The following is an 11,210-nucleotide window of genomic DNA, read 5'->3' as shown; positions in this document are numbered from 1 at the left end:
AGAGAGAGAGAGAAAGTGATCAAGAGAAAGAAATAGCGCTTGATTCTATCGCTCGAAAAACATGATTTAACCGCGTTCAACCAGTGCAACCACGGCCTCTCTCCACCCACTCCTCACTTTCTGCGCGCGCGCCGCTCGTTCTCCTCTCCCAGTTTGACCTTGGCTGAGCTTGAAGGTCAGATTTTCTGCATTTGTATCTGGAGGAGTTCAGCTATCGCTCTAAAGAGGTCGTCTGCGTGTGTGCGCCATATCTTGATAGGCGGTGGCGTGGAAAGAGAACAAATGATTTGAAATTGATCACATCAGGAAATAGGCGCTACATATCACGTACGAAAGGAAGAGTACGGTACACCCAATGCGCTTTTCTCTCTCTCGTTTAAAGCTTAAAAAAAAAAAAAGAACACCCTACCGCGGCCTTTGCTGCTATGGCAGTTACTGTTTTGCCCAACGCTCCTAAATTCGTTCATGGTCTTGCCAAAAATTAAGGCCGCGTGCGTGAGCTGCTAAAAGTCGCATGCGCGTGCTTAGGACGTGCTATAATCACGCGTCCTAAACAGCAACAGCAGCAGAGGCCGTGGCAGGGTTTTATAAAAAGCTTTAAAATAAAGAGAAAAGCGCACTGGGTGTGCCTTACCTTTCCTTTTGTACGTGATAGGTAGCGCCTAATGTGTGCGCACCAGAGAGACACAAGAATGATAGGGGAGAATAGTCAAGCTTAATTACAACCGTTCTTTTTTTTTTTTTTTTGCGTCGTACTTATTTCTACGTGCGCCTCTTGTCGCTGTATATTTCACTCGACGAACATATCGTGGCTGACTGGACTAGTTGGTTATTCATACTTGTAATATGATACAGTCGTTTGCGAATAATCTGATAGTAGATGATAAAGTGTTTCCTATGTCGTTAATATAGATTAGAAATAAGATTGGATCCAGGGCTAAACCATGCGGTACGTTGGATTTTACATGCAAAGGTGAAGGGGTACCCGCTCATATAGACTGATTGGCTTCCGTTGGTTCGAAAAATTAACTATCCATTTTATAATGCTATTGTTCATGTTGAGATTGGTTAGCTTCATTATTAAGCGAATGTGCGGAGCCTTGTCAATTGGTTTTGCAAAATCAATTAATATGATGATGATGATGATTTAATGGCATCCCCTTTGAAACGGGGCGGCGACAAATAGTCACCTAGCCTGCTTGGTTTAATCAGGTATACTATACACGTTCTTTATCTAGCATTTTCGTATACCTCGCACATACAGCCGCAATAAAATAATATTAAAGGGGCCCTGAACCACTCCTCGGACTTGGTGAAATAACATAGTACGCTGGTAGCATACGCTGCTGTGAACCTCTCAGCCAAGTTTTGCTGTCGTACGCTGTGCGTGGAGTTCGCAAGCGGAGCGCGGAGTCACCTATCTCTCAAACACCCTCTTTTCAGCAGAAGCCAGGGTCCTCACTCTTTCCTGGACGATTTATTTCGTAATAGCGGTCGGCTGCACCGCGGCCGCCGCAGGGTGGCGCCACGAGTCCACTGGCTAAGCGCACTGCGGCTCGCTGATGACAAGCGCGTTTGGCTTACGTTTAGCGCGTCGTAGGCACCAAAATCGGAAATCATGGGACAATACCTAGAAGCGAGCTGCAAGCTCTGCAAGCACGAACACACAGACATGGCACACGTCTTACGGAAATGCACAGAGATCAAACCAATATACAGAGAGGACAACATAGAACCGGACCTTCTCGAGGAGCGAAGCGCTCTGTCTAGCTCGGATCTACACGACCAACTATGGGCAATCCAGCGGGCCCGGGCAGCGGTGGAAAGGCTATGCGACACCGCACATAATGCCCGGGTGGCCTGAGCCCGGGCCGGCAACCTCGCAGGTGCTTTTATCAATAAAGTTTTTTTTTTTTTTTTTTTCGTCCGTCCGTCCGTCGCGGCGTCTACGTTGAAAATTTGAACTGCGCGCCACGGTGACATTTCGGAGGCAGATCGTTGTGGCCACGCCCCACTCCACCGTAGCATAGCCTCCTATATTTTTTTTAAAATATAGGAGGCTATGGCCGTAGCCTTCGCAGTGCAAGGCAGAAGATGGAACGGGAGCACAGTGGAGGCCGTGTTTAATATTGCCGATAACTACGGTTCTGCAGAACGCATTGAAGTCCTTTTTGCGGCAAAGTATTTTTGAAATAGCCTATTTTCACTTCAAATGCCTTTAACCACTTTGATAAAAAAGGGGTTCAGGGCCCCTTTAAACAAGTGAAGAAGTAGCCCGCCCTGCTTCTGAGCAGAGCGCGTGTATACCTATAGTAATTGCATGTTTGATTTCTCCAACTGTAAATTTCACGTCGTTAGTCGGATTGTGGTAAGGTGTAGGATTAATTAGCCTATTTTCACTTCAAATGCCTTTAACCACTTTGATAAAAAAGGGGGTTCAGGGCCCCTTTAAACAAGTGAAGAAGTAGCCCGCCCTGCTTCTGAGCAGAGCGCGTGTATACCTATAGTAATTGCATGTTTGATTTCTCCAACTGTAAATTTCACGTCGTTAGTCGGATTGTGGTAAGGTGTAGGTATTAATTGCCGGATCCGAGTGCGATAATCATAGTCAGTGGATGGATCATATAAAAATTTATGTGGTTAACGCCTTATCGAGGTGTAAAACCGCGATTTTGTAACGATGCCTCATGACTTATTCTATACTAGTCTTATCAACCACCACTCACGGCCGGCTGATCCCGTTGATAACGTGAGCGGGCCGTACGTCACTCTGACCAGTGACAAAGCGCAAAAAAAAATAATAATAATAAATATAAGCTAGGTTTTATGTGCCAAAACCACTTTCTGATTATGAGGCACGCCGTAGTGGGGGACTCCGGAAATTTGGACCACCTGGGGTTCTTTATCGTGCACCTAAATCTAAGTTACAAGGGTGTTTTCGCATTTCACCCCTATCGAAGTGCGGCCGCTGTGGCCGGATTCGATCCCGCGACCTCGTGCTCAGCAGCCACTGAGCAACCACGGCGGGTCGATAAGCGCGAAAAGGCATTATTACCTAAAAGGCATCGCTACAAAATACCGGCCTAGTTGTGAAACAACCGTGCGAAAGTGGACGTAGTGGAAGTTGCTGCGTGGTGGGCTGTTTTCCGAATGGAATTTGCAATGGAGACCGAGTATTTTTCGGTGGCGGTCCCACGTACTCCGGCGGCACGCTCTCCGTATTTTAGGCAAAGTTCGCGCTTTCTGCTGCTTGCATAGCGCTTTCCTTTCTTGCCTCCACTGTATTCTTTCATTTTATCGCAAACTTCGAATGTAATTAAGCAAGCAGTATAAATACTGAATTCTATCGAAGACTCCCCTGAAAAGACTGTCCGATTTGTGGACGTTCACGTTTAGCGTGTTTTGAGCATGCAGCGTGAATACAGCGCGTTTTTTCTTTGTGCATTACATGACTGTCCAAGCTGCGGCTTTACGAATCTCCACCGATATTTCACGTTTACATTTTTACTTTGTGTCGAAATGCACCGATAGTTGAAGAAAAAATAAACTCCAAGGTGATCTACCGACTTTGTTCCCAAAGTAAGACCTTATTAATACTTAAAGAATTAAAGGACTCCGGTCGCAGTAGGCGCTGAATGAGGTGGCCGGCTCAAGATGAAACTCATGCCTCTCGCGCTGCCGATGCTCCGCTCGACAGTTGTTGCCAAAGGTTCTTTTTTTTTTTTTTTCCCTTTTTGTTTTCAATTCCGAGCACTTTGAGCGATGCATGTGACACACTTTGAGCCATATGTAGGTGAGGTAACCGCACTTCAGAGTTTCCGTCTTTCTTATTCCGCTACGATATTCTTTCGATGAGGCATGACTCACGACCATGTATTCCCCTGTAGCAGACGACGCGGCGCCGGGGATGAACGCGGACGACGGACGAACATTTATTCACCAGCTTCCTCTATGCATGCCAAGAAGTTGCGGCCCAGCATATTGAATATTTTTTTTCTTTGATTGCAACCCATGCCTTACGTCGTGACAGGTAGAAAATTGGATACGAAAATTATCACCGCAGGAGGTATGCCAGCCGGCCAACAGCCAGCTGTTGTATTTTGATTGTCGCAGACTCGCAGTTGATATGGCGACTCCGACTGGAAGAGACCGGTCGGGTTGCGATCCTGCCGAGAAATTTATCATATCGCCCGAAAACTGCGCTTTTCGCGGTGAAGGGAATGCCAACATCGTCGTCGCACTAAAAAACGTGAGCCGTCTATACATGTATCTTTTACATCTTATTTGCAAATATTTATCTAACATGCGCAATGCAGGCAGGAAGCATGCCCGCGATGTGTCATCTTGTTTGATCTAACAGTGTCTTGTTCGCTACCGGCATTCCACCTGTGTTCGTCGTATTGTTACAGAAGGTATGCCCCTCGAGCCGCAGTGTTAGATTAATCACGCTCGTCTATATGTGAAACTGTTAGTGCATTCAGCATGTGTGATCACGTACGAGGTGGCCGGTTCGAACGTGTTTTGAGCTGTCCGCGCGCTACCTTTGTTATTTGACTTGACGCCTGATTAAAATACTAACACCGCGCATCTTTAACATATAGTTTCATTTGAATACCTCCGTAGATGCAGTCGGGTATGATGCCGACTACGCAATCCAAGGAAACAATAGCGCAGCAAATGTAATTCCGCCGAGAATGTTTACCTGACGTGGGTTGTTTACTTGTGGGTTGTGACCTTCGTCCGATTGTCCCGAAGTGTAGCCAGTCAGAAAATATGCTCACGTTTTTCCTCTTATCTCTTTCGCAGGAGGACAGAGTCCTTCGACTCCGTAAGAGCGCCACATTCACCGAGGTAATGATTAATCACCGGCGACAAGCCTTCTTTGCTTTCTTTTTTACTTTGATCTGATCGTCACAAAGCACGTTTTTTCTGCATAACAGCGAGTCTATGTCCACTTTGTCGCACACCTTATATTGATGTCGCATATAATGCATTTAAAGAAGGTTACCGGGAAAATCATTGCACCGTTAACCTACAGAGACCATAATAATATGGCAGTGCAGGAAATGATATTGCTTATGAGAGGAGTTCTACAAAACTGTCATCTCAAGATTCATCCTGGGCTCTTGGAACGCTGTCATTGTCATTGCTTGTAAAACGATACACTTCCTTGGTATTCTATGCAGGACACAATATCACTGATAGGAGAGAGTCTACAGAAATGTCATATGGAAGCAGACTTTATCGAGCATGTCATGAAACCGCTCTTTGGAAGCCGATTCGTCCATCCCCCAGCAAGTATTATTGCTCTTTGTTCCAAGTGTGTGTGAGAAGAAATAAAATTTATTGTCTCTTAAGCAGTGCATGACATCTTAAGGGCCAGGAGTGCGCTTTGCTTCGCAGCCTAGAAAGATGTGTCAGATAATCATTTCCTCTCTCTCAACAGGTCCTTGTTCGGTTGACAGCTGAAAACGTGAGGCTCATCAATAAGGCCGTGCATTTGGAAAGACCATGTAAGAGCAACTTTTTTTACTACATGACGAGCTTTTGTTTGGCCATAATAGTTCTCAAATGGCATCTAAGCATATATATGCATTTACAAAACTTTTGAATGTACTTGCATTTGCAACCAGAGCTGTTGATGATTTGTGCACTTAAGACCCTGCAGTATGTTTTGTGTTTCAATTGCAGTGTGCTGTATTCCATTTGAAGCATGTGTGATGTGTTCGTGCATGCATCTCTAAAAGTTGTCCGAAATGCCTGTTTCGTGCTTCAAAGCTCTGTGCTCCATTTCACCAATACCATGCAGTGCAGCGAAGCCCATGTCAGCCAATAAGCAACGAGAGCTAGCTCTGTGTTATGAGAAAAGAGAGGGAGGTCTCTCTTATTGTTCAGCGCTGATCCTTCCATGAAGCTTCTATTCACGAAAGTCGGCATCATGCAGCAGGTGATCAGAGGTGAACAACGAAGGAGCCCTTCTGGTTCTCTGTCCTGGTTGACTGACAGGACCCGTAGCTATTGCTGCATTGTGCAGAGTAGATGAGACGAAATACGGGGTGTCAGAGGTTGTCTTGCTTTCAATTTTTGCATTGAAGTCCCAGAAATGAGCTGCGGAAGGCCCACTAAGGTGCTTAGTGACAGCTCTCATGGCGGGCACGCAAGTTGACTTTGAAACTTCTTGCAAGGGTAGCACCAATGCTTGTAAGAGCTTATAGAACAGAATTACCTGGGAAAACTATTGTTTGGCTGTTTGCAGATGCATTCTTGAATAGAGAAGTACACTCTATATATTTGTTTATTGCAACAGCTTTCACGACAGGCATGCAAGTTGGCTTTGAAACTTCTGGAAAGGGCTGTGCCAATGCTTGTAAGAGCTTATGGAACAGAATTGCCTGGGAGAACTATTTCCTCACTGTTTGCAGGTGCATTCTTGAATAGAGAAGTACATTCCATATGGTTTGTTTATTGCCATCACAGCAAACCTTTGAACTCTTCACCAAACACCTATTACTTTGTGAAGTTCAGTTGGCTTCTGTGTACAATGCTTTGGTGGCCGCAGCCAGATGGGAGTAAAATGCAGAATAGCCTGTGTACTGAGACTTCAGCGCAGATAGTTACAATTCATTTGGAGTCCACCACTATAGTGTCCCCCATAGCCAACATGTAGCTTCAGCTTTGCTTGGCTACTTTACTTTTTCTTTATTTACTTGCACAGCAACCAAGCATTTTTGCCGTATAATGGTTACATATGTGATCATGCACACGTATGTAGTTATACGGTAACATGCTCGGTGAGGTGGACGCAGGAGTAAAACCATTGGGCAGCAGCACTCTTTGTTGTGTACATAAAACATTTTTGTGCTGACACTGCTTTTCTAACAGTGCACAGGTTAAAAAAGAATGTCAAGGAAGTTGCCACTGTGGGACTATTGTTTCCTGACCACTGCACCTTGCCGAGCCACCTCCAAAAATTTGCTGAAGGTCCTGTGATCTCTGTTGAAATCAAGGTACATGCCAAAGGCACATCTTAAGATCAGCGATAGATACAGGTCTGAATTGCCAAATTAAAATTCGTATTTGGTCTTTCAGCCAAAGCAGGGATTCCTGCCTAGTCCCCATGATCTCCCCTGTGAACACAAGATTCGAGCATCCGTCTGCAGATTTCACCTTTCCCAGACTGCCAAGGTACGCTGAGGATGGATGGTGTGAAAGCTAGCGCACCTGTGTTTCTACACTGATCAAATTACTTTGCATTAAAGGGACACCAAAAAGGAAAAAAAAATATAGCCTAGCTCGTGAATTATGCACGTGAACATAGATAGCATGCTGTATTTATTTGATTTTAACGTGCCTTTGGTTGTAATGCTTACCTGATTTTTATGGCCAGAAATTAAAAATGCAAATCCTTTGATTGTTACACACACAACAATTGTCATATTTAAAAATATGCGGGATAGAATGCCTGTAATTTACGTGGTTTTCACTGTACAAGAGAAAGTATTGGGAATCTGTTCTCACTTGGGAAACAAATTACATTCAAGCCTCTGTGAACAGGGCATTGTCACTGTTCTCCTTGTCACTCTTAATAGCCTGGAACATCTCTCATCTTTGGTGGCATCCATAACACTTGAGTCACTGCATTTGCAAACCATGACAACATAACAGACTTACAGAATGTGCACAAACTATGACTCGGCAACAGCGGCTCAGTTGGATTACAGGGACTTGCCAATGATAACTTGTCATTATTGTAGTTTTGGTGTCGTACTAGTTTCTAATGTGCATGCCATTTTTTCAGTACCATTTGCCGGGGGGGGGGGGGGGGGAATGTCTGCATTAGAATAGAGTAAATACGGTAACCACTGGTATAATTGCAATTGAAGACAGTGTGCCTCTTGAAAGCAGCAGATTACCCAAGAAGGATAGCTAGTCGTGAAACCAGACCTCATGTTTTCCTTGAACTACCTGGATGTCTTGCTTTATTTCACCACAATATTAATGTGTTCGCATTAGGAGGGTCAAGGCAGAAAAAAGTGTGTGTGTATGAAGTCTGGGAAGCTGGTTACGTACGTGGTAGTGGTAGAGGTATAAGGGGGGGATGAGAGAGCTTAGAAGAGTGTGCGCGCGTGGGTGTGGGTGGGTTGTTGCAACTGACAGTGTTCCGGAGCCATCAGTTGCACTTCGCACCTCAAAGAGGCAGGACGTGTGTCGAGTGTCGAGCTCCTGAATGACACTTTGCAGTGTGGTGAATGTGGTTCAAATCATGGATCCGGGACCTCAATAGAGGTGTGATGTACTGCTAAGGCATTTGTCTCGCATATACCGCTATCTCACCGCAGAATTCTTTTAGTACCAATGTTTAACTACTGTTAACTCGTTATAGATGAGGTATAAGGTAACCTTGGGAACAGGTGCTGTACTATTACTAGGTGGTGTCAGTACTGTCTAATGTTTACATTTAATGTCTAATGTCTCACTTGCAGAAGTTAGGCTAAAAGAGCAGTATGGGAGCAACATCTTAAATATGTTTGCACACTAATCTATCAGTCCGGCTTGACTTTAGTTTTAGTTTGTCCATTTGTGTTGCTTTGAGCATACTCAGTTGAAGTTTCTCTGGCCCAGTGATTCCTGTAGGAATCGCATTGCCTTACTAGGTTAGTAGACCGAGAGAAAGCTTGCCCATGGCAAGCTAAAACAAATGTGAGAAATCACAGTTCCAGCAACTCTGGTCACGTAATTTATCTGGAGCTTGTGCAGCAGACCGTTTGAGACTTTTATGAAATTTCGCAATTGTCCACACATTTTGGCACACTATAGTAAGGCCTCTGTGCTGCACTCCTGGAGCCTGCCACCAAAGGCAGCCTACATCACTTACAGGGCATGTGCATGCAAACAGCCTTCCAGTAATTTGTAAACACAAATTATACACTTACGACTGTGAATTTAGGAATTTGAGATACTATCAAAATCTGCTATCAAGATATCACAATCTGATACTACTATACCGGGTGTTCAGAATTAAGCTTTACGGAATGTTTAAAAATTGCCTGTGGCAGGTAGCATAATTCTTATTGTTGAGCTGGGGTTATTCAAAGTGGCGGACATTAGTAGTGCAAGATATCGAAACACATATTCAAATAATTAACAGAAATTCACAAATTAACTTCTTAGTTAATTACTTTGCGACACGTATTGCAATTAACGAATTGTAGCCGGTGAGCTTGTTAGTTGTCATATCCACTTGGAATGAATTTCCAGAATGACACCAGTTTGGAGATATGCGTCATCAAACTCGCCGTAAAAATGCACTGTTGTTCCACTTACTTTCTTTTACCAAGAATGCTGTTTTATACATTGAAGCTCAAAAGTAACTGGAACGACCATGTATTTCGTCCCACACTTAGGGAAATAATATCTCGAAACTGGTGTCATCCTGGAAATATTTCAAGTGGATGCGTCTTTGTGCAAATAATATACATAATATACATAATAATATATACATAATAAACACCCGGGATATATTATGCAGAGTTTGTGATAAAAGGCTTTGATATATTATGAAAACCTATACTAGAAATTTTACTCTATTTTCTCATATATATACTTGTGGTACCAAAAACAATATTCAAACCAAGAAAGGTTAAAGGGACACTGCAGGAAAAAATAATTTGAGGAGTATTTGTAAATTATAGTTATAGAATACCAAAACAGGCACTCTTACCGTGAGAGGATACTTATAAGTAAAAAAATACACTAGAATGAAAGACTGGTGGCAACTCTGTCTTTAAGTTTCCATACCAGTCAGTTAGAATCTCATATATTTTAACAGCGTTTGCTCAGGCACAGTTAATTTTGTATCGGCAGAGAAGGACTACATTGTATCCTAAGAGAGTTGGAGACTGAATTTAGCAAGTTTAAAAAACATTCACTGCACCACAGTGATTCAAATACAAGAAAATAATTTGAACGACATGATGTCGCACTGACATGCTAGTGCTGATGTTTCGGCGTGAAATTCAAAGCATTGAAGCTTGGCCTTTAGTTTCTCCTGCAGTAGTGAATCTCTGGCTGTGAAATTATCAAAAATAGTTTATCAGTATAAACTGACTTAGGACTTATCTGTTTCTCTTTGGTGTTCCTTTAAAGTTTCAGAGCAATTAAAAAGCAAAAAAAATATATATATATATTGTTCTCTCAGGTCAGCAAAGGGCGGATATCATCACTCAGCATGTACTGCCCGCTGGATCTGTTCAGTGGGTAAGTTCTTATTTTCTTGTCTCTCAAGAGCAGCTAACTGCTTCTCATGCATTGCAATTATGATTTGCATTTAAAAGTGCTAATAGTGCCTTAGAGGCATTATCCTGTGTATGTTAATACTTACTGAATGTTCTCACACTGTCATTTTCCTGTTTGTGTCACCGGTTACAGCTTCATAGTTTTTTTTGTTTTGTTTTTGTTTTTTGCATGCCAGGTTTCTAAATGATGAAATCTAGCATTAAAAAAACACATTGCATTAGTCATATGGTGGCACGAGCACAGAAATCGTTTTTATGCTCCCTGAACTATAATAATTAATTCCATGGTTTTTATTACTTCTTAATTTACAGGTGTCCTAGGCGAATGAAAAATGCTCTAAGGGAGCTCCTCTACCACCCACAAAATAATCTCAGAGTCTTTAAGGTATGTTTGAGTTGGCCTTTCTTCCAATTAAGTTTGATGTGTGTATCTCCTCACAGTCACCGAGATATTCAGAAGTGGCAGGTGCAATGCCCTGGGCCAGTATATAGCAGCAGTTCCTTTCACTCGATTCTATTCATTTTTTATCATTCACCACTCGTGACTTGTCGATCATGGTGATACATAACATAGGCGGAGCGGACCTTGAATAACTGACAAAGTACAAGAACTTTTTAATTGTTGATAGAATTGTTGCACTTTTGCATTTGCATTTGGAATTGTTGCTGGCCCTGGTTTGAACTAGAAGTCACACTTCGTTTGATTTTGCATTCACGTTCTTATTCTCTGATTTGCGTGGTCTCTCGCAGAACAAGGAACTTATATTTAGTGAAGAATCAAGAACCAACCTAGATGTCACGCTAAAGGATTTCTTTCTTGAATCAAGTCTAGTCAGGTGAGTTGGTGCCTGGGGGATAGTGAGATCTCCACTGCATTACTTCAAAACCAGGTTGCTGAGTTAACCTCTCAGCTGC

The 11,210-nt window shown here is 43.1% G+C and overlaps 1 protein-coding gene across 1 annotated transcript in view; it reads left to right on the top strand.

Annotated features, from left to right (window-relative positions):
* The first annotated feature begins 4,054 nt into the window (after nucleotides 1-4,054).
* The window catches only part of LOC119460827 (inositol-pentakisphosphate 2-kinase-like), a 28,221-nt gene continuing 21,065 nt past the window's right edge, over nucleotides 4,055-11,210 (top strand). Inside the window, exons 1-9 of the mRNA XM_037721924.2 lie at nucleotides 4,055-4,249; nucleotides 4,807-4,851; nucleotides 5,187-5,294; nucleotides 5,447-5,513; nucleotides 6,883-7,007; nucleotides 7,090-7,185; nucleotides 10,199-10,257; nucleotides 10,608-10,680; nucleotides 11,046-11,131. Coding sequence (XP_037577852.1) covers nucleotides 4,127-4,249; nucleotides 4,807-4,851; nucleotides 5,187-5,294; nucleotides 5,447-5,513; nucleotides 6,883-7,007; nucleotides 7,090-7,185; nucleotides 10,199-10,257; nucleotides 10,608-10,680; nucleotides 11,046-11,131 — 782 coding nt within the window. The 5' untranslated portion in view covers nucleotides 4,055-4,126. The remainder of the gene's footprint in view (nucleotides 4,250-4,806; nucleotides 4,852-5,186; nucleotides 5,295-5,446; nucleotides 5,514-6,882; nucleotides 7,008-7,089; nucleotides 7,186-10,198; nucleotides 10,258-10,607; nucleotides 10,681-11,045; nucleotides 11,132-11,210) is intronic.

The sequence above is a fragment of the Dermacentor silvarum genome, chromosome 8 (genome assembly GCF_013339745.2).
Source record: "Dermacentor silvarum isolate Dsil-2018 chromosome 8, BIME_Dsil_1.4, whole genome shotgun sequence".
In the NCBI taxonomy this organism is placed as follows: domain Eukaryota; kingdom Metazoa; phylum Arthropoda; class Arachnida; order Ixodida; family Ixodidae; genus Dermacentor; species Dermacentor silvarum.
Note: the sequence above shows the minus strand (reverse complement) of the source record. Positions and strands in the feature narration are given on the sequence as shown.